Below are 24,607 nucleotides of genomic sequence, written 5' to 3'. Positions count from 1 at the left end.
TGCCGAGAACCAGCTGACGGTACTGGAACCCGGATGGGTAGCAGAAGATACAAGAGCAAATGGAACTACCGAGGACCAGCTGACGGTACTGGAACCCGGATGGGTAGCAGAAGGTACAAGAGCCAATGGAACTACCGAGGACCAGCTGATGTTACTGGAACTCGGTTACTAAGCAGGAGGTACCTGTGCCAGAAAGCACTACCAAGGACCAGCAGACGTTGGTGGAACTTGGATACCGAGAAGGAGGCACCTAATCCAAAGGCACTGCCGAGAACCAGCTGACGGTACTGGAACCCGGATGGGTAGCAGAAGGTACCCATGTAAAAAAAAAGTTCAAGGCCGCGAGCCGGCCGCAGTTACCAAAACCCACAGTCCTACAGAGGGTGCTTGTCCTATTGGCACTATGGAACCAGCCTTCATTGCCAGATCCCGCAGCCCACATAGGAGTCACCTAAACTGCAGGCACCATAGAGTCGGCTAACCCGACCGCAACACGACAGGACAACGCATTGGAGGCAAAGTGACGTTGACACTACCCGGAAACAGCTGGCGTGCTGGAACCAGGCTGGGCAGGAGGGAGTACCCGTGCCAAAGACACTGCCGAGAACCAGCTGACGGTACTGGAACCCGGATGGGTAGCAGAAGATACAAGAGCAAATGGAACTACCGAGGACCAGCTGACGGTACTGGAACCCGGATGGGTAGCAGAAGGTACAAGAGCCAATGGAACTACCGAGGACCAGCTGATGTTACTGGAACTCGGTTACTAAGCAGGAGGTACCTGTGCCAGAAAGCACTACCAAGGACCAGCAGACGTTGGTGGAACTTGGATACCGAGAAGGAGGCACCTAATCCAAAGGCACTGCCGAGAACCAGCTGACGGTACTGGAACCCGGATGGGTAGCAGAAGGTACCCATGTAAAAAAAAAGTTCAAGGCCGCGAGCCGGCCGCAGTTACCAAAACCCACAGTCCTACAGAGGGTGCTTGTCCTATTGGCACTATGGAACCAGCCTTCATTGCCAGATCCCGCAGCCCACATAGGAGTCACCTAAACTGCAGGCACCATAGAGTCGGCTAACCCGACCGCAACACGACAGGACAACGCATTGGAGGCAAAGTGACGTTGACACTACCCGGAAACAGCTGGCGTGCTGGAACCAGGCTGGGCAGGAGGGAGTACCCGTGCCAAAGACACTGCCGAGAACCAGCTGACGGTACTGGAACCCGGATGGGTAGCAGAAGGTACAAGAGCCAATGGAACTGCCGAGAACCAGCTGGCGGTGCTGGAGCCCAGGGTAAATACTAAAAACAGAAGAGCCAGAGGTGTATTTGGAGGAGGTTTTAAATCCGTACTACAGTGGATGTGGACAAAGCAGGAGAATTTGCCGGACACACAGCTGGGGATCAGCTGACGTTACTGAATCCCAATAACACTGGAGCAAGCGTTGACTGTGCAGACGGCACTTCTGAGCAGCAACTAGCGGTATTGGAGCCCAGGGTAAATACTAAAAACGGAGGAGCCAGAGGTGTAATTGGAGCAAGTTTTAAATAAGTAGCACAGTGAATATGGACAGAGCAGGAGAAATTGCCGTGAACACAGCAGGGGAACAGCTGACGTTACCGAACCCCAATAACACCGCAGCAAGTGTTGACTGTGCAGACGGCACTTCCGAGCGCCAACTGGCGGTGCTGGAGCCCAGGGATAAGAATGAAAACAGAGGAGCCAGAGGTGTAATTGGAGCAACTTTAAAATCTGTAGTAGTGAGAATGTGGACAGAGCAGGAGAAATTGCCGTCCGCACAGCAGGGGAACAGCTGACGTTACTGAACCCCAATAACATGGTAGCAAGTGTTGACTGTGCAGACAGCACTTCCGAGCGCCAACTGGCGGTGCTGGAGCCCAGGGATAAGAATGAAAACAGAGGAGCCAGAGGTGTAATTCGAGCAACTTTAAAATCTGTAGTAGTGAGAATGTGGACAGAGCAGGAGAAATTGCCGTCCGCACAGCAGGGGAACAGCTGACGTTACTGAACCCCAATAACACGGCAGCAAGTGTTGACTGTGCAGACAGCACTTCCGAGCGCCAACTGGCGGTGTTGGAGCCCAGGGTAAATACTAAAAACGGAGGAGCCAGAGGTGTAATTGGAGCAAGTTTTAAATAAGTAGCACAGTGAATATGGACAGAGCAGGAGAAATTGCCGTGAACACAGCAGGGGAACAGCTGACGTTACTGAACCCCAATAACATGGTAGCAAGTGTTGACTGTGCAGACGGCACTTCCGAGCGCCAACTGGCGGTGCTGGAGCCCAGGGATAAGAATGAAAACAGAGGAGCCAGAGGTGTAATTCGAGCAACTTTAAAATGTGTAGTACAGTGGATTTGGACAAAGCAGGAGAAATTGCCGTCCGCACAGCAGGAGAACAGCTGACGTTACTGAACCCCAATAACACGGCAGCAAGTGTTGACTGTGCAGACGGCACTTCCGTGCGCCAACTGGCGGTGTTGGAGCTCAGGGATAATACTGAAAACAGAGGAGCCAGAGGTGTAATTGGAGCAACTTTAAAATCTGTAGTAGTGAGAATGTGGACAGAGCAGGAGAAATTGCCGTCCGCACAGCAGGGGAACAGCTGACGTTACTGAACCCCAATAACATGGTAGCAAGTGTTGACTGTGCAGACAGCACTTCCGAGCGCCAACTGGCGGTGCTGGAGCCCAGGGATAAGAATGAAAACAGAGGAGCCAGAGGAGTAATTGGAGCAACTTTAAAATGTGTAGTACAGTGGATGTGGACAAATCAGGAGAAATTGCCGTCCGCACAGCAGGAGAACAGCTGACGTTACTGAACCCCAATAACACGGCAGCAAGTGTTGACTGTGCAGACGGCACTTCCGAGCGCCAACTGGCGGTGCTGGAGCCCAGGGATAAGAATGAAAACAGAGGAGCCAGAGGTGTAATTCGAGCAACTTTAAAATGTGTAGTACAGTGGATTTGGACAAAGCAGGAGAAATTGCCGTCCGCACAGCAGGAGAACAGCTGACGTTACTGAACCCCAATAACACGGCAGCAAGTGTTGACTGTGCAGACGGCACTTCCGTGCGCCAACTGGCGGTGTTGGAGCTCAGGGATAATACTGAAAACAGAGGAGCCAGAGGTGTAATTGGAGCAACTTTAAAATCTGTAGTAGTGAGAATGTGGACAGAGCAGGAGAAATTGCCGTCCGCACAGCAGGGGAACAGCTGACGTTACTGAACCCCAATAACATGGTAGCAAGTGTTGACTGTGCAGACAGCACTTCCGAGCGCCAACTGGCGGTGCTGGAGCCCAGGGATAAGAATGAAAACAGAGGAGCCAGAGGAGTAATTGGAGCAACTTTAAAATGTGTAGTACAGTGGATGTGGACAAATCAGGAGAAATTGCCGTCCGCACAGCAGGAGAACAGCTGACGTTACTGAACCCCAATAACACGGCAGCAAGTGTTGACTGTGCAGACGGCACTTCCGAGCGCCAACTGGCGGTGCTGGAGCCCAGGGATAAGAATGAAAACAGAGGAGCCAGAGGTGTAATTCGAGCAACTTTAAAATGTGTAGTACAGTGGATTTGGACAAAGCAGGAGAAATTGCCGTCCGCACAGCAGGAGAACAGCTGACGTTACTGAACCCCAATAACATGGTAGCAAGTGTTGACTGTGCAGACAGCACTTCCGAGCGCCAACTGGCGGTGCTGGAGCCCAGGGATAAGAATGAAAACAGAGGAGCCAGAGGTGTAATTCAAGCAACTTTAAAATCTGTAGTAGTGAGAATGTGGACAGAGCAGGAGAAATTGCCGTCCGCACAGCAGGGGAACAGCTGACGTTACTGAACCCCAATAACACGGCAGCAAGTGTTGACTGTGCAGACGGCACTTCCGAGCGCCAACTGGCGGTGCTGGAGCCCAGGGATAAGAATGAAAACAGAGGAGCCAGAGGTGTAATTCGAGCAACTTTAAAATGTGTAGTACAGTGGATTTGGACAAAGCAGGAGAAATTGCCGTCCGCACAGCAGGAGAACAGCTGACGTTACTGAACCCCAATAACACGGCAGCAAGTGTTGACTGTGCAGACGGCACTTCCGTGCGCCAACTGGCGGTGTTGGAGCTCAGGGATAATACTGAAAACAGAGGAGCCAGAGGTGTAATTGGAGCAACTTTAAAATCTGTAGTAGTGAGAATGTGGACAGAGCAGGAGAAATTGCCGTCCGCACAGCAGGGGAACAGCTGACGTTACTGAACCCCAATAACATGGTAGCAAGTGTTGACTGTGCAGACAGCACTTCCGAGCGCCAACTGGCGGTGCTGGAGCCCAGGGATAAGAATGAAAACAGAGGAGCCAGAGGTGTAATTGGAGCAACTTTAAAATGTGTAGTACAGTGGATGTGGACAAATCAGGAGAAATTGCCGTCCGCACAGCAGGAGAACAGCTGACGTTACTGAACCCCAATAACACGGCAGCAAGTGTTGACTGTGCAGACGGCACTTCCGAGCGCCAACTGGCGGTGCTGGAGCCCAGGGATAAGAATGAAAACAGAGGAGCCAGAGGAGTAATTGGAGCAACTTTAAAATGTGTAGTACAGTGGATGTGGACAAATCAGGAGAAATTGCCGTCCGCACAGCAGGAGAACAGCTGACGTTACTGAACCCCAATAACACGGCAGCAAGTGTTGACTGTGCAGACGGCACTTCCGAGCGCCAACTGGCGGTGTTGGAGCTCAGGGATTACAGTTCAGGTGGTAGAAACATGAACAGAACAGGAGACCTGGATACTGTTGCCAACCAATTATTTATTCTGGAAGAGGACTGGCAAATTCATGAGAGATCCAGGCCTTGTTCATTTTGAGAAAAGTAAGCCGGTCAACGTTATCGGAGGATAGTCGCATGCGACGGTCTGTTAGTACACCACCTGCGGCACTAAAGACGCGTTCCGATAATACACTAGCAGCAGGGCAAGCTAGCACCTCCAGTGCATACTGACTAAGCTCTGGCCATGTATCCAGCTTACAGACCCAAAACTTGAAGGGAGAAGAGCCGTCTGGGAGTACACTAAGAGGGCAAGACATGTAGTCTGTCACCATCTGACGGAAACGTTGCCTCCTGCTGACTGGAGCTGTCTGTGATGGTGTAGACATTTGTGGCGGCGGGGACACAAAACTTTGCCACATTTCGGCCATACTGGTCTTGCCTTGTGCTGAGGCGCTGCTTCTGCTCCCTCTTTGTGCAGAGCTTCCTCCACTGCCTCGACGCACTGAGCTGCTTTGTAAAGCACTAGCAGCACTGCTCTCGGTTGGAATGGAGAACATGATGGAATGCACCAGTGCGTCTTGGTACTCCCGCATTTTACGCTCCCGGTTCAATGGTGTTATGAGGCTTTGTAAGTTGTCCCGGTAGCGAGGATCTAGGAGGGTGGACACCCAATAATCAGCCGTGTTGAGAATGTGGGCGATGCGGCGGTCGTTTCTGAGGCACTGCAGCATGAAATCAACCATGTGCTGCAGACTGCCAACTGGCCAAGAAACGCTGTCCCCTGCTTGAGGCGTGATCTCTGCCTGCTCTGCATCACCCCACCCTCGCTCTAGATACTGACTACTAGAGCATTGTGTACCTCCCTCCTCTGGACAGATGTCTTCCTCATCCATTGACTCCTCCTCATCCTCCTCACAAAGTGTCCCCTGCCTAGGCCTTTGTGAGGAACCACATTGCGCAGACTGTAGAGAAGCAGATGGCATTTGTGACTCCTCATCCTCCACCTCTTCCAAAACCTCGTCCCTTAGTGCTTGCAGTGTTTTTTCAAGCAGGCAGATAAGGGGGATAGTCATGCTGACTAGTGCATCATCTGCACTCGCCATCCGCGTGGAATAATCGAAGGCACGCAAAACGTGGCAAATGTCCTTCATAGAGGCCCACTCAGTGGTGGTGAAGTGTGAACGGCGCGCACTGCGACTTGTTTGCGCCTGCTGCAGCTGGTACTCCATTACTGCTGCCTGCTGCTCACACAACCTCTCCAACATATGTAACGTTGAATTCCACCTGGTGGGTAGGTCACATATGATGCGATGTTCCGGAAGACATAATCGGCGCTGCAGAGCTGCAATGCGTGATCTTGCATTGCTGGAACGCCGCAAGTGAGCGCACTCTATGCGGACCTTGTGAAGCAGTGCATCAAGATCCGGATAGTCCCTCAAAAAACTCTGCACGACCAAGTTGAGCACATGTGCCAGACATGGGATGTGAGTGAGGTTGCCTAGGCCCAGAGCTGCCACCAGATTTCGGCCATTGTCACACACTACCATGCCTGGCTGGAGATTCGCTGGCACAAACCACACGTCACTCTGCTGCTTGATGGCATTCCAGAGCTCCTGCGCTGTGTGGCTTCGATTCCCCAAAGAAATTAATTTTAATACGGCCTGTTGACGTTTGGCCACGGCTGTGCTCATATCGGTCATCATAACAGGTAACCGTTCACGGGTCGATGTGGAGGTAGACCGTGACGGCTCCTGCAGCGCTGATTCAGAGGAACTGGAGTATGAGGAGGAGTCAATGTGTACAGACTGGATTCCTGCAATCCTTGGAGTTGGCAGAACACGTACAGCGCCACTCTCAAGATCTGTACCCGGCTCCACAACATTTACCCAATGGGCAGTGAGGGAAAGGTATCGTCCCTGTCCATGCTTACTGGTCCACGCATCAGTGGTCAGGTGGACCTTGCTACTGACGGCGTTTTGTAGCGCATGTTTAATTTTTCCCTCCACATGATGTTGCAGGGCAGGGACGGCTTGCCTGCTGAAATAAAAGCGGCTGGGCACGTTGTATTGTGGGACTGCCAATGCCATAAAGTTACGGAATGTGTCAGTCTCCACCAGCCTGAATGATAGCATTTCAAGGGCCAGTAGTTTAGCAATGCCAGCATTCAGAGCCTGTGCTCGGGGGTGGTTTGCCGAGTATGGGCGCCTTTTCTCCCATGCCTGTGCTAACGATGGCTGTAGACTGGCCTGGGAGTGTGAGGATGACTGGGAAAGTGGTGCTGTGGGTGGAATTACACTGTGTCTCTGTACAACAGTGCCAGAGATTCTTCCATGGCGATCCTGTGAGGAAGCCGAACCAGCTGTGTGTGAGCTGGAGGAAGAGGCTACAACACGAGCTGAAGAGGTGGTAGGTGGCGCTGTAGGTTGGCCTAGGTCTTCAGTGTGTTTGTGTAACTCCACCACGTGCTTGGTCCGCACATGTTTCCACATATTTGTGGTATTGAGGTTGCTGACACTTTTCCCTCTTTTCACCTTCTGATTACACAGCTTGCATTTGACAAAGCAAATGTCATCTGCAACTGTGTCAAAAAAGGACCAGGCACTGCAAGTCTTGGGAGCGCCCGCTTTGGATTTTGGAAGAGCCATGCTCCTAATGGATGCCGAAGTGGAGGCTACAGGCAACCAAGTCTGCCCCCTCCCTCTCCCTCCTTTTTGGGCCGTTCGGGGAATCTCTTCCTCAGAGCTGCTCCCACCACCTTCCTGTCCCTCACGCCATGATGGGTCAAGGACCTCATCATCTACACCACCCTCTTCAAACAACTGCTTCTCCTGGGTAGTCTCGACAGCACAGTACGCACCAGAAAGTGGCACCTGAGTCTCATCATCAGATGCGTACTGAGGTGTGCTGCTGACCATAGGCACTGGCCCACCCGCCTCTTCAGATTCAGAGAGACAAAACGGTTGCGCATCACTGCATACTACCTCTTCTTCAAATTCTCGAATTCTGCTTGGCTGGCCCCCTCTTTCCAAGCCAAGAGATTCAGAGAACAGAAGTAGAGATGGCTCCTGTCCAGGGCTCTCTGACTGCCTGGGCAATTTGGCAGGTGGTGAAGAGACAGATGGGTGCTCTTCAGTGCTCAGGACCTGAGAGGATCTGGAACTAATTGAAGTCGATGCGTTAGCTGCCATCCATCCGACAACGGCTTCAATTTGGTCCTCGCGCAGCAGTGGGGTACGGCTAGCTCCTACAAAGCTGCGCATAAAGGACTGTTCCCTGGTAAAACTGGGGGATGCTGAGTCACTGGTGCCCGCAGCAGGCACAGAATCCCCACGTCCTCTCCCTGCAGGCACAGAATCCTCACGTCCTCTCCCTGCAGAAACTCCACGCCCACGCCCACGACCACGACCACATGCCTTACTCCCTGCCTTCTTCATCTTGGTAGACTGATAAAGATAGGCAGAAAAGTACTAAGGGCTTAGTGTGCTTATTCCTGAACAGCTGCTAACAGGTATAAGAAACACTAATTTTATAAAGTGTGGACTAGACTTTAATATGAGCTAATGTGGCCTACACAACTGTAAAGTGGAGTGTTTGGTGAACTTTATTTAGGTTTTTTTTGTCACAAAAAGACACTGGATGTGCCTAAAGATGTAATAACGATAGTATCACAAACTTTTTGTAGCTATTACAATGTAGGAAGGTAACCTACAATGCAATAGATGAGGCTGCAAAAAATAGGCTAATACTAATCTGGCTGGGGCTGCAGGGCCCAATGCTGCAGAAAGGCTCCTCTATCTACTCCTATATAGTGTGTTTGGAATCAATTTAGCTGAATATGGATGGAACCACCACACTAATAGGAGATATCAGGAAAAATTATGAATTGGCAATAAAGGACAATGTATGAGGCAGTGACACACACTGAGTGCACTACAACCAGACGGGGTTGAAGCACACACTACAGGGTGAGCTGCACTCACACACCAGACCTTGCAGACAGCGGTGAACAGTACAGATGCAGAGCACTGTGCACTAGTGCTGCAAGACGGAAAAAAAATTCTCTATCTACTCCTATATAGTGTGTTTGGAACCAATTTAGCTGAATACAGATGGAACCACCACACTAATAGGAGATATCAGGAAAAATTATGAATTGGCAATAAAGGACAATGTATGAGGCAGTGACACACACTGAGTGCACTACAACCAGACGGGGTTGAAGCACACACTACAGGGTGAGCTGCACTCACACACCAGACCTTGCAGACAGCGGTGAACAGTACAGATGCAGAGCACTGTGCACTAGTGCTGCAAGACGGAAAAAAATTTCTCTATCTACTCCTATATAGTGTGTTTGGAACCAATTTAGCTGAATACAGATGGAACCACCACACTAATAGGAGATATCAGGAAAAATTATGAATTGGCAATAAAGGACAATGTATGAGGCAGTGACACACACTGAGTGCACTACAACCAGACGGGGTTGAAGCACACACTACAGGGTGAGCTGCACTCACACACCAGACCTTGCAGACAGCGGTGAACAGTACAGATGCAGAGCACTGTGCACTAGTGCTGCAAGACGGAAAAAAATTTCTCTATCTACTCCTATATAGTGTGTTTGGAACCAATTTAGCTGAATACAGATGGAACCACCACACTAATAGGAGATATCAGGAAAAATTATGAATTGGCAAAAAAGGACAATGTATGAGGCAGTGACACACACTGAGTGCACTACAACCAGACTTGGCTGAAGCACACACTACAGGGTGAGCTGCACTCACACACACAGACCTTGCAGATAGCGGTGAACAGCACAGGGAACTGTGCACTAGCACTGCAAGGCACAGTGATTTAGAAAGTAGCTTGGGTAAAGCAGTATAGAGCAAATAGGTAGCTAAAACTGTCCCTCAGAACAACAGCGTCCTATCCCTAACTGAATTCACAGCAGAGTGAGCTCAAAATGGCGGCGGTGGCTTTTATAGTGCATCATGACATCATTTCAGCAGCCAATCACAGCCATGCCATTAGTTAAGATGCCTACATGCCTAACAGGATGTGCCCACACTTCTTAGGATCCTCATTGGCTGAATAAAATGAAAATGTCTCATTGCATTATGGGAACTTCCGATTCCGGTATACGATATTGCAATAGTATCGGAATTAAGTATCGGAATTCCGATACCGCGAATATCGGCCGATACCCGATATTTCAGTATCGGAATGCTCAACACTAGTAACTAGTGGTGAAACCTCTCTGGGGTAATTAGAGTATGGGGCTCGGGGGCTCTTGGCAATCTAAACTATCGCTAAGGGACAATATTTTCTGGCAGATGAGTGTCAAGAAGAAATATTAGACATTCAAAGAGAACTTTTTTATAATACTGAAGAGCTGAGGTGTCTTAAATTTAGATCTCAGGCATTTGGAAGAGGCAATGGAGATCTTTTTGAAAGACGACCAGGGAGTTACAGACTCACATAAGTGAGGCCGGCCGATCCCACCAGAATGAAACTATCATAAAGAGTGAAAAAAATAAAAATATGTAAAAAAAAATAAAGAATATATAAACATGTAACATCCCCAACAACCACGTATGTATGAGGGGAGAAATCCAACACTAAACTGGAGTTGCACTCATTTATGGTGGACCATTTGGCGCGAACAAGCCGGAACCCCGAAAACTAACCCGAATTTGAAATGCCGAACAAATTCGCTCAATACTATTTATGACGTGGAGTGAATCCATGAAACCAGGGCTGGAGCCAACACATCTCCTGCAGGCGTGAATAAATGTATATTACAGCCATCAGCCACGCACAACTTAGAGATATATCATGGCACAGGTGTAATGTTTTCTGTGTAGTTTATGACAATCCTGTTTGAAGTTAGTTGGTTTTAAAAGAAATTGAAAAGTCAGGATAAAGGGAAACTCTGTTCTTATTGTACAGAAATTCACACTTGGCCTCACTGGACATTTAATGTTGTCGATCATAAAAGTGAAGTTTGGCCAGAAAGACTGGACCTGGTCTTGTAGGGACCATATGAGCACATTCAGCAGCACAGAAGGGAGAGAAGGTAGATTCATCTAATAAGATATCAGGGATCTAGGAAGCCAACAGCATCATTACCCTCCGCTTTCTCTTACAGGCCCATCATATTTTTCTTCAAGTGATTTTTTAATTTGTCAGCACATTCTACGTACGCTGTCATTTGGCTTTATAGTTTACAGACCTGGGCAGGTAACGGTCAGCGTCTCCTAATCCCAGGGGGTAGGTGGATCCTTCAGGTTGTAAGTTCTATAGAAAAGGTCTTTCACAATTACACAAAGTAATTTGAATATTTTCGAACGGAGGAGAATGTTGGAGTCTAGCGGCAAAATGGTGATCACACGATTGTGATACGACTACACCACTGATAAAGCAGCCACAGACAGGGACTTCTCTGTATTCAGTGGTTACTACTCACCTGAGTAGTCATATGTAGGAATCTCCTCTTTACACTGCTCATCAGCCCTTCCATATGTCTCTGTAGTATTAATATGGGTCAGATCTTCACCCTGAAACAAATATTGTAAAAGTCACCGACAGATGGAGAAGTCACATCTATGATCAGCTCTAATCCTGCCATCTCCACCATTCTCATTACACAAATATAAAACATAATAATGATGGATAAAACAGAACTGAAGACATGACATTTACAGCCGTCTACACATCATAGGGGAGATCTCATGACACCTTCTCTCTATCTACCTGAGGAACATTTGGATTTTCTTGTTTACAGTCCTGTGGAAGAAGACGACGGGGACATCTCTCTGGTGTTGTCCTCTTACTGGATAGATCTGGAGGAAACACATACAGAGACTGAATTCATTCTTTACATACAGATAATTATAGGCCGTGTGTATTTAGTCCTGTCTATTACCTGGTGATGTGAGGGGCTGGGGAACCTCCATCATGACGTCCTTGTACAGATCTTTGTGTCCTTCTAAATACTCCCACTCCTCCATGGAGAAATAGACGGCGACATCCTGACATCTTATAGGAACCTGACACATACAATGATACCGTCATCCCCCTGATCCCTTCACAGCGTTACTGCATAATGTCCCAGCATTCCCAGCAGTGTCACCTCTCCAGTCAGCAGCTCAATTATCTTGTAGGCGAGTTCTAGGATCTTCTGGTCATTGATGTCCTCATGTATTAGGGGGTGAGGTGGAGGCCCCGTGATTAATCTCTGGTTATGGAGAGTCGCATTAATAAATCTCACTACAGACATTTCCAGAGTCCTCACCTCTCTAGTTCTGTCCATCTGTTATTTCCAAGAATGCTGTAATGTGACGTCATCAGAATCGCTCACCTCTCCAGTAAGCCGGAAGAGGATCTCTAGGGTGAGGTGTAATATCCCCTCCACCATCTTGTCCATGATTTTCCTGGATAAATCAGGAAAATTTTCTTATATAGACGATCTTCACTGAGAGGATCCGGTATTTTAGAGATCTGAATGAGGAAAAGATAAGCTGATGGATAAGACCATTTTTCTGCAAACGATGATGCGGAATCCAAAATGTACCACGAGTACCCTACATCCCTTAATCTGGTGTTCAGGTCTATTGCCTGTATATTAAAATCTGTGACAGTCGAGCAGTACCTTCTCAACCATAAAAATTGTCCCTTGGATTTTCCTCTTTTTATGGGGATGGGGGTGGTGGTTATCCCACTTCAGTAGTTTATTAGTGCTTGAAGGTTTCTGGTAGATGAGTGTCCCTAGGGTCCCGTTACAATCCTTCTTGATCAGTACATGCAGGAAAGGCAACTGGTAATAATTGGTGTTGGTCTGCTCCTTTAAATAAAATGTACTTTTCAGGTTATATCCTCAGTACCCTCATTTTTCATCCCTTCTTTTGAGGCCCACACAGTCAGACTCTACCGGCCCTTCTCCCTGCGAGTGGCGGTTGTGGATCACTTTGCCACTTGGCTTCCAAAATTTCTAACCTATGACATCCCCACCCTCATCATGGGAGATTTTAACATCCCATTAGGCGATTCCCTCTTCCCATCTGCCACTCATCTTTTATCGCTAACTTCCTTCTTCGGCCTTTCACAGCTTACTAATTCTCCTACACATGAAGATGGAAATACTCTTTGACCTGATCTTCACCCGGCTCTGTTCAATACATGACATTACTAACTCTCCTCTTCCACTCTCTGATCACAACCTTCTTTCATTCTCTGTCAAGAACTGTCACCCTGCTCAAGACACCCCCACTTTCCACACTTATAGAAATATACATGGCATTAACACCCAGAAATTTATGAAAACGTTGCAATCATCATTGGCCCCAATCTCCTCCCTCTCATGCCCTGACTCTGCACTGAAGAATTATAACGAAACATTGCAATGTGCCCTGGATGAAGGTGCACCTTCTACACAGAGAACAACTCGGCACAGACGGCGACAACCTTGGAACACGCTGCAAACACGTTTTCTCCAGCGGGGCTCCAGGTGTGCCGAACGGCTGTGGACAAAATCTAATCTGGCTGAAGATTTCCTCCATTATAAATTTATGCTTAAAACCTATAACTCCGCCCTTCACCTCTCCAAACAAACCTACTTTGAGGCTATGTGCCCACGATGCAGAAATGAAGCAGAAAATATCTGCAGCATTTATGCATCTCCTTGGCGGAAAAAACGCATGCAGATTGTGCATGCATTTTTCCTGCAGAATACATGCGGAATACATGCGGATTCACATGCGTTAACGCATGTGTTTCCGCATGCGGACTGACAAGCACTTTCCAGGCGATAGCATCACTTGGAAAGTGCTTGACAACTAGGTCACACTGTATAAATCCATGCAAACGGCATGGATTTATACAGTGTGAACGTAAAAATAAAAAAATAAAGTTATACTTACCTCCGATGCCGCCGTGTGTGCTGTCGCGCTCCTTCCTGGTTCCTTCCTGGCTTGCCGGCATCTCGCGAGACAGCCTGCGGTCACATGACCGCGACGTCATCTCAGGTCCTGGAAGGAGAAGCGCTGCAGGGGCCGCCGGACAGGTGAATATAAACTTTATTTTTTATTTTATTCTTTTTTTTTACAGGTACAATGGTACCCAGGTCTGGATGAGAGTCTTCTCTCCTCCAGAACTGGGTACCATCCGCACATTGAAACGCATATTATCCGCTTGTACAAATGTACAGACACGGATTCTATGCGTCTCAATGCAAGCCAATGGCATGGCTTCCGCTGCGCTTCCGCAAAATTAATGAACATGCTGTGGATTTATGAGCGCTGCAGAAACGTTGCGGAAAAATCCGCAGCATGTGCATTGACATTGCGGAATGCCATTGGGGACCATGGGGTGCGGATTACCATGCGTTTTTGATGCGTTTCCGCAGCGGAAACGCATGAAAAAAGCATTGTGTGCACGCAGCCTAACAACCTCATCATCTCATGGCCCAATAATCCTAAACACCTGTTTGACACTTTTCATTCTCTCCTTAATCAAACAGCACAGGCCCCAACCAACAACCTCAGCACTGACGATCTGGACAATTATTTCAAAGAAAAAATTGACCATATCCGACAGGAAATTTTCTCTCAATCCCCAAATGTTATGCATGCTCCTCCCTCCCACATTGTATCTTGATCATTTTCTGACTTCGAACCAGTCACGGAAGATGAAGTGACAAGGCTCCTTGCTTCCTCTAGCTCTACCACCTGCACCAGTGACCCTATTCCTTCACATCTCCTTCAGTCCCTTTCTCCAGCTGTCACCACTCACCTAACTAAAATATTCAACCTCTACCTCTCATCTTGTATTTTTCCCTCCTTTTTTAAACACTCCAGCATACATCCATTACTTAAAAAAACATCCCTCGACCAGAACTGTGCTGCTAACTACAGACCTGTTTCCAATCTTCCCTTTATATCTAAACTCCTGGAACGACTGGTCCACTCCTGTATAATACGCTATCTCTCAGATAACTCCCTTCTTGACCCTTTACAATCTGGTTTCCGCTCTTTACATTCTACTGAAACTGAACTCACTAAAGTTTCTAATGATCTACTAACAGCCAAATCTAATGGTCACTACTCCCTGCTGATTCTCCTGGATCTCTCTGCAGCATTCGACACTGTGGATCTACCTCTCTGACCGCTCCTTCACTGTGTCTTTTGCTGGCTCCTCTTCTTCTCCCCTCCCCCTTATTGTCGGGGTTCCTCAAAGATCAGTCCTAGAAGCCCTTCTTTTCTACTTATATATCGCTCCTATTGGACAAACAATCAGCAGATTCGGTTTTTAGTACCATCTCTATGCTGATGACACCCAATTATACACCTCTTCTCCGGACATCACCCCTGCATTATTACAAAATACCAGTGATTGTCTTTCCGCTGTCTCTAACACTATGCCCTCCCTCTATCTAAAATTTAATCTGTCAAAAACTAAACTACTCCTATTTCCTCCCTCCACTAACCTATCTATGCCTGATATTGCCATTTCTGTTTGTGACTCCATCGTTACTCGCCAGCAACATGCCGGCTGTCTTGGGGTCAAGCTTGATTCAGATCTTTCCTTCACTCCTCACATCAAATCACTCGCTCGCTCGTGTCATCTACACCTCAAAAACATCTCTAGAATCAGAAATGTTCTTACCTTTGACTCTGTAAAAACTCTTATGTAGCTCTTATTCATTCTCGTCTGGACTATTGCAACTCTTTACTTATCGATCTCCCCCTTTATAAACTTTCCCCTCTCCAATCCGTCCTGAACGCAGGAGTCAGGGTCATATTCCTCACCAACCGATACAACGATGTCTCTTCCCTGTGCCAGTCATTGCACTGATTGCCCATCCAATACAGAGTTCAATATAAACTTATCGCTCTTACCCACAAAACTCTTGATGATTCAGCACCGCCCTACATCACCTCCCTCGTCTCAGTCTACCACCCTACCCGTGCCCTCCGTTCTGCTAATGACTTAAAACTAAAATCCTCCGTAATCCGAACCTCCCACTCCAGTCTCCAAGATTTCTCGCATGCTGCTCCAATTCTTTGGAATGCACTACCCAGGACAATTTGATTAATTCCCAATACCCACAGTTTTAAGCGTGCCCTAAAAACCCATTTTTTATACTGGCCTATCACCTCAACACACTTATCTAACTGTCCCAGTTTGGCCCATATTAAAATTTTCTTCAAAATCATGCTCATACCATCCATGCACTGAATAGCCTCTGTCTGTACTGTACACATACTGGCTGGCGACCAGTTCATGTGGTGTTATATACTTACTCTATTTAGTATATTAAGGCTGTATTATACAATATACGTACATTTTACCTTTTGTGTCTCCCCTATTTCCTTATAGACTGTAAGCTTGCGAGCAGGGCCCTCACTCCTTTTAATATCTGAGTTATGCTTATTCTGTAAAGTCTGTATTGTCAATATAAGTCCCCCTTAAAATTGTAAAGTGCTGCAGAATATGTTGTCGCTATAAAAATTATTATTATAATAAATTCAGATGTAAATCTAAGGCCCACTCTATTGATGTTGAGTTCCCCGACAAATTAAAAAGATTGTTCACTCGTCCCTGACCAGGTGATAAAAATGCAGTCAATATATTTGTACCATACCCCAATATATGGATGCCATCCCTGAATATTGAGTTGAGGATTCCTCCCACCAGTCCAGGGATAGGTTAGCATATAAGGGGGCACAGAGGCTACCCATCGCAGTACCCCTGAGCTGGTGGAAATACTTCCTATCAAAAAGAAAGAAGTTATGAATAAGAGTGAATTTTAGAAGATCCTCCATCAAGTCATTATGTCTGCTACACTCTACTGATCTCGATTTCAAGAAATGTCTTACTCCTCTGATATCATCCTCATGCAGTATATTACTGTACAAAGCCACGATATCTAGTAAGGCCTGCTCCACTACATGCCTGTATACATGCTCGAGGGTATATATGGAGGGGAGCAGGGAAAGGAAAAAACATTCTCCAGAGGGATTATTCCAACTGCAGGACCTCAGGCGGTACTGGGGGAACATTATACTGTGGGGGGGGGGTCATACACACTGCATAAGGGGCATAATGGGGGCATTAAACTGTGTGGGGGCATCATACACACTGCATAAGGGGCATAATGGGGGCATTACACTGTGTGGGGGCATCATGCATCCTGCATAAAGGGCATAATGGGGGGCATTACACTGCGTGGGGGCATCATACATCCTGCATAAGGTGGATAATGGGGACATTACACTGTGTGGGGGGCATCATACATACTGTATAAGGGGCATAATGGGGGCATTACACTGTGTGGGGGGCATCATACATACTGCATAAGGGGCATAATGGGGGCATTACACTGTGTGGGGGGGGGCATCATCACACTGCATAATGCGAAACCCTGTGTGGGGGGGCATCATACATCCTGCATAAGGGGCATAATGGGGGCATCATACATACTGCATAAGGGGCATAATGGGGGCATTACACTGTGGGGGCATCATACATACTGCATAAGGGGCATAATGGGGGCATTAAACTGTGTGGGGGCATCATACACACTGCATAAGGGGCATCATGCATCCTGCATAAAGGGCATAATGGGGGCATTACACTGCGTGGGGGCATCATACATCCTGCATAAGGTGGATAATGGGGACATTACACTGTGTGGGGGGCATCATACATACTGTATAAGGGGCATAATGGGGGCATTACACTGTGTGGGGGGCATCATACATACTGCATAAGGGGCATAATGGGGGCATTACACTGTGTGGGGGGGGGCATCATCACACTGCATAATGCGAAACCCTGTGTGGGGGGGCATCATACATCCTGCATAAGGGGCATAATGGGGGCATCATACATACTGCATAAGGGGCATAATGGGGGCATTACACTGTGTGGGGGCATCATACATACTGCATAAGAGGCATAATGGGGGCATTACACTGTGTGGGGGGCATCATACATCCTACATAAGGGGCATAATGGGGGCATTACACTGTGTGGGGGCATCATACATACTGCATAAGGGGCATAATGGGGGCATTACACTGTGGGGGCATCATACATCCTGCATAAGAGGCATCATGGGGGCATTACACTGTGTGGGGGCATCATACATACTGCATAAGGGGCATAATGGGGGCATTACACTGTGTGGGGGCATCATACATCATGCATAAGGGGCATAATGGGGGCATTACACTGTGTGGGGGGCATCATACATACTGCATAAGGGGCATAATGGGGGCATTACACTGTGTGGGGGGCATCATACATACTGCATAAGGGGCATAATGGGGGCATTACACTGTGTGGGGGGCATCATACATACTGCATAAGGGGCATAATGGGGGCATTACACTGTGTGGGGGGCATCATACATACTGCATAAGGGGCATAATGGGCGCATTACACTGTGTGGGGGCATCATGCATACTGCATAAGGGGCATAATGGGGGCATTACACTGTGGGGGCATCATACATCCTGCATAAGAGGCATCATGGGGGCATTACACTATGTGGGGGCATCATACATACTGCATAAGGGGCATAATGGGGGCATTACACTGTGTGGGGGGGGCATCATCACACTGCATAATGGGGGCGAAACCCTGTGTGGGGGGGCATCATACATCCTGCATAAGGGGCATAATGGGGGCATTACACTGTGTGGGGGCATCATACATACTGCATAATGGGCATAATGGGGACATTACACTGTGTGGGGGCATCATACATACTGCATAAGAGGCATAATGGGGGCATTACACTGTGTGGGGGGCATCATACATCCTACATAAGGGGCATAATGGGGGCATTACACTGTGTGGGGGCATCATACATACTGCATAAGGGGCATAATGGGAGCATTACACTGTGGGGGCATCATACATCCTGCATAAGAGGCATCATGGGGGCATTACACTGTGTGGGGGCATCATACATACTGCATAAGGGGCATAATGGGGGCATTACACTGTGTGGGGGCATCATACATCATGCATAAGGGGCATAATGGGGGCATTACACGGTGTGGGGGGCATCATACATACTGCATAAGGGGCATAATGGGGGCATCATACATCCTACATAAGGGGCATAATGGGGGCATTACACTGTGTGGGGGCATCATACATACTGCATAAGGGGCATAATGGGGGCATTACACTGTGTGGGGGCATCATACATCATGCATAAGGGGCATAATGGGGGCATTACACTGTGTGGGGGGCATCATACATACTGCATAAGGGGCATAACACTGTGTGGGGGGCATCATACATACTGCATAAGGGGCATAATGGGGGCATTACACTGTGTGGGGGCATCATGCATACTGCATAAGGGGCATTACACTGTGGGGGCATCATACATCCTGCATAAGAGGCATCATGGGGGCATTACACTGTGTGGGGGCATCATACATACTGCATAAGGGGCATAATGGGGGCATTACACTTTGTGGGGGCATCATACATCATGCATAAGGGGCATAATGGGGGCATTACACTGTGTGGGGGGCATCATACATACTGCATAAGGGGCATAATGGGGGCATTACACTGTGTGGGGGGCATCATACATACTGCATAAGAGGCATCATGGGGGCATTACACTGTGTGGGGGCATCATACATACTGCATAAGGGGCATAATGGGGGCATTACACTTTGTGGGGGCATCATACATCATGCATAAGGGGCATAATGGGGGCATTACACTGTGTGGGGGGCATCATACATACTGCATAAGGGGCATAATGGGGGCATTACACTGTGTGGGGGGCATCATACATCCTGCATAAGGGGCATAATGGGGGCATTGCACTGTGTGGGGGCATCATACATCCTGCATAAGGGGCATAATGGGGGCATTACACTGTGTGGGGGCATCATACATCATGCATAAGGGGCATAATGGGGGCATTACACTGTGTGGGGGGTATCATACATACTGCATAATGGGGGCATTACACTGTGTGGGGGCATCATACATCCTGCATAAGGGGCATAATGGGAGCATTACACTGTGTGGGGGGCATCATACATCCTGTATAAGGGGTATAATGGGGGCATTACACTGTGTGGGGGCATCATACATCCTGCATAAGGGGCATAATGGGGGCATTGCACTGTGTGGGGGCATCATACATCCTGCATAAGGGGCATAATGGGGGCATTGCACTGTGTGGGGGGCATCATACATCCTGAATAAGGGGCATTACACTGTGGGGGCAGTAAAGGGGTCCTGTACTATGAGAACAATACGTTTCCTCCTTCCTGTCTCCATAGTTGGGTCGTATGTATCTATTACAGGAAACAGAACAAAAACCTTATGATTCTTATAAAGGGGCAACACAAGACCCCAAAAGCGTCTCTGTGCTGAAGGGGTTAATGCCCCCTGCGCCCAGTAATGGGGTCTCCACATACCTCCACCTGCAGAGCCGCCACCACATATATGGCTGCTCTGTGCGCACAGGAGCTGTGATGAGGTCACAGGAGGGGGAGGAGTCAGGGGTCACATGATCAGGGGCCTCAGTGGATGCAGGACTCTGCTGTGCTGGTTGTCATGGTGCTGGATGAGCTGAAGTTTATGTGTGGGGTCAGGAGGGGTTTACAGTGTGGATGTAGCAGAGCCGCGCGTGTACGAGGTGTACGGAGCAGAGCCGCGTGTGTACGAGGTCTACGGAGCAGAGCCGTGTGTGTACGAGGTGTACGGAGCAGAGCCGCGTGTGTACGAGGTGTACGGAGCGGAGCCGCGTGTGTACGAGGTGTACGGAGCGGAGCCACGCGTTTACGAGGTGTACGGAGCGGAGCCGCGCGTGTACGAGGTGTACGGAGCGGAGCCGCGCATGTACGAGGTGTACGGAGCAGAGCCGTGTGTGTACGAGGTGTACGGAGCAGAGCCGCGCGTGTACGAGGTGTACGGAGCGGAGCCGTGTGTGTACGAGGTGTACGGAGCGGAGCCGCGCGTGTACGAGGTGTACGGAGCGGAGCCGCGCATGTACGAGGTGTACGGAGCAGAGCCGTGTGTGTACGAGGTGTACGGAGCAGAGCCGCGTGTGTACGAGGTGTACGGAGCGGAGCCGCGCTTGTACGAGGTGTACGGAGCAGAGCCGCGTGTGTACGAGGTGTACGGAGCGGAGCCGCGCATGTACGAGGTGTACGGAGCGGAGCCGCGCGTGTACGAGGTGTACGGAGCGGAGCCGCGCGTGTACGAGGTGTACGGAGCGGAGCCGCGTGTGTACGAGGTGTACGGAGCGGAGCCGCGTGTGTACGAGGTGTACGGAGCAGAGCCGCGTGTGTACGAGGTGTACGGAGCAGAGCCGCGTGTGTACGAGGTGTACGGAGCAGAGCCGCGTGTGTACGAGGTGTACGGAGCAGAGCCGCGTGTGTACGAGGTGTACGGAGCGGAGCCGCGTGTGTACGAGGTGTACGGAGCGGAGCCGCGTGTGTACGAGGTGTACGGAGCGGAGCCGCGCGTGTACGAGGTGTACGGAGCAGAGCCGCGCGTGTACGAGGTGTACGGAGCAGAGCCGCGCGTGTACGAGGTGTACGGAGCAGAGCCGCGCGTGTACGAGGTGTACGGAGCAGAGCCGCGCGTGTACGAGGTGTACGGAGCGGAGCCGCGCGTGTACGAGGTGTACGGAGCGGAGCCGCGCGTGTACGAGGTGTACGGAGCGGAGCCGTGCGTGTACGAGGTGTACGGAGCGGAGCCGCGCGTGTACGAGGTGTACGGAGCAGAGCCGTGCGTGTACGAGGTGTACGGAGCAGAGCCGTGCGTGTACGAGGTGTACGGAGCGGAGCCGTGCGTGTACGAGGTGTACGGAGCGGAGCCGCGTGTGTACGAGGTGTACGGAGCGGAGCCGCGTGTACAAGGTGTACGGAGCGGAGCCGCGTGTACAAGGTGTACGGAGCGGAGCCGCGCGTGTGCGAAGTGTACGGAGCGGAGCCGCGCGTGTGCGAAGTGTACGGAGCGGAGCCGCGCGTGTGCGAAGTGTACGGAGCGGAGCCGCGCGTGTGCGAAGTGTACGGAGCGGAGCCTTGTGTGTGAGAGGTGTACGGAGCGGAGCCGCCGCACGTGTACGAGGCGTATGGAGCAGAGCCGCGCGTGTACGAGGTGTACGGTCAGTATATCGCTTATCTCTATAAATGTACATACAATACAGAATATATACATACTGACCCTATATACATACAGTACAGAATATATACATACTGACCCTATACACATACAGTACAGAATATATACATACTGACCCTATACACATACAGTGCAGAATATATACATACTGACCCTATATACATACAGTACAGAATATATACATACTGACCCTATACACATACAGTACAGAATATATACATACTGACCCTATACACATACAGTACAGAATATATACATACTAACCCTATACACATACAGTACAGAATATATACATACTAACCCTATACACATACAGTACAGAATATATACATACTGACCCTATACACATACAGTATAGTATACATACTGACCCTATATACATACAGTACAGAATATATACATACTGACCCTATATATATACAGTACAGAATATATACATACTGACCCTATATACATACAGTACAGAATATATACATACTGACCCTATACACATACAGTACAGAATATATACATACTGACCCTATATACATACAGTACAGAATATATACATACTGACCCTATATATATATATATACACACTACAGAATATATACATACTGACCCTATATACATACAGTACAGAATATATACATACTGATCCTATACAGTACAGAATATATACATACTGACCCTATATACATACAGTACAGAATGTATACATACTGACCCTATACACATACAGTACAGAATATATACATACTGACCCTATACACATACAGTACAGAATATATACAGTACATACTGATCCTATATACATACAGTACAGAATATATACATACTGACCCTATACAGTACAGAATATATACATACTGACCCTATATGCATACAGTACAGAATATATACATACTGACCCTATATACATACAGTACAGAATGTATACATACTGACCCTATACACATACAGTACAGAATATATACATACTGACCCTATATACATACAGTACAGAATGTATACATACTGACCCTATACACATACAGTACAGAATATATACATACTGACCCTATATACATAGAGTACAGAATATATACATACTGACCCTATATATATATATACACTACAGAATATATACATACTGACCCTATATACATACAGTACAGAATATATACATACTGATCCTATACAGTACAGAATATATACATACTGACCCTATATACATACAGTACAGAATGTATACATACTGACCCTATACACATACAGTACAGAATATATACATACTGACCCTATACACATACAGTACAGAATATATACAGTACATACTGATCCTATATACATACAGTACAGAATATATACATACTGACCCTATACAGTACAGAATATATACATACTGACCCTATACACATACAGTACAGAATATATACATACTGACCCTATATACATACAGTACAGAATATATACATACTGACCCTATACACATACAGTACAGAATATATACATACTGACCCTATATACATACAGTACAGAATGTATACATACTGACCCTATACACATACAGTACAGAATATATACATACTGACCCTATACACATACAGTACAGAATATATACAGTACATACTGACCCTATATACATACAGTACAGAATATATACATACTGACCCTATACACATACAGTACAGAATATATACATACTGACCCTATATACATACAGTACAAAATATATACATACTGACCCTATACACATACAGTACAGAATATATACATACTGACCCTATACACATACAGTACAGAATATATACAGTACATACTGACCCTATATACATACAGTACAGAATATATACATACTGACCCTATATACATTCTTTACCCTATTACCTTTTGTACATTGCTGATAAATCCGGACATAATGACGACACATGGACTGAAGAACAATAGGGATGAGACTCGTCTGTGGTTTCTAGATGGAGTTGGCTCGTCTCTGCTGTGAAGGGTTTGTCCGGTCAGTCGGTGCCGCTGCCAGGATTTCCCAGTGTTGATTAGCGCTGGGCTACAATGAAATGACAAGTTCATAAGTCTGGGACATAAAATATCACAAAGAAAAGCTCTAGGATTACAATGAAATTCTAATTTTATTAAATTACAATACAGGGAAAAATAAATATCTACTATATAATCGGCTTATCCCGTCTGTCTGTCCGTCCAGGAAATCCCGTGTCGCTGATTGGTCCGGCAGCGGCCAATCAGTGATGCGGGATTTCAGAACAAGATGGCGGCAGTTAGCGGCTCATCTGCCGCACGGAGGTCAGTGGCGATGCAGCCGGGAGATGACCGGCACTAGCGGGTCATCTCCCGGCTGCTCGCAGCAGAAGTACCCCGACTGGCGGCCTAGGCAGCGCCGCTCCCCGGTCCTCCCTTCACACTTGCCGTCAGGAGATCAGAGACCCTAGCCGCTGAGCTCCCGACGGTAGCCGCATGGAGGTCAGCGGCGATGCAGCCGGGAGATGACCGGCGCTAGCAGTGGAAGTACCCGCACAGGCAGCGCCTCTCCCCGGTCCACACTAACACGGTTCGCTGATTGGTCGCGACCAATCAGCGATATTGCCGCCAAATTTAAACAGTGCTCTACTGATTGGCGCGAAATTTAAAAAAACGCTTCTCTGAATGGTCGCGGCCGCGACAA

The 24,607-nt window shown here is 48.1% G+C and overlaps 1 protein-coding gene across 3 annotated transcripts in view; it reads right to left on the bottom strand.

The window, feature by feature from the left end:
• Positions 1 to 23,970, bottom strand: part of LOC141213621 (uncharacterized) — a 34,852-nt gene extending 10,882 nt beyond the window's left edge. The window contains exons 1-6 of one of the 3 annotated variants that reach the window (XM_073665231.1): positions 23,803 to 23,970; positions 12,140 to 12,279; positions 11,912 to 12,016; positions 11,705 to 11,828; positions 11,533 to 11,621; positions 11,246 to 11,336 (exon numbers count right to left, since the gene is read on the bottom strand). In XM_073665231.1, the coding sequence (XP_073521332.1) occupies positions 11,246 to 11,336; positions 11,533 to 11,621; positions 11,705 to 11,828; positions 11,912 to 12,016; positions 12,140 to 12,205 (475 nt within the window). In that variant the 5' untranslated portion in view covers positions 12,206 to 12,279; positions 23,803 to 23,970. Of the gene's footprint in view, positions 1 to 11,245; positions 11,337 to 11,532; positions 11,622 to 11,704; positions 11,829 to 11,911; positions 12,017 to 12,073; positions 12,280 to 20,240; positions 20,308 to 23,802 lie in introns of those variants that run through there. The other 2 variants (XM_073665230.1, XM_073665232.1) reach the window with 2 other exon arrangements.
• Positions 23,971 to 24,607: the final 637 nt, after the last annotated feature.

This window comes from Phyllobates terribilis, unplaced genomic scaffold, assembly GCF_046119375.1.
Source record: "Phyllobates terribilis strain yellow unplaced genomic scaffold, ASM4611937v1 Scaffold_200__1_contigs__length_3551848, whole genome shotgun sequence".
In the NCBI taxonomy this organism is placed as follows: Eukaryota; Metazoa; Chordata; class Amphibia; order Anura; family Dendrobatidae; genus Phyllobates; species Phyllobates terribilis.
This window is presented reverse-complemented; position numbering and strand designations above follow the sequence as displayed.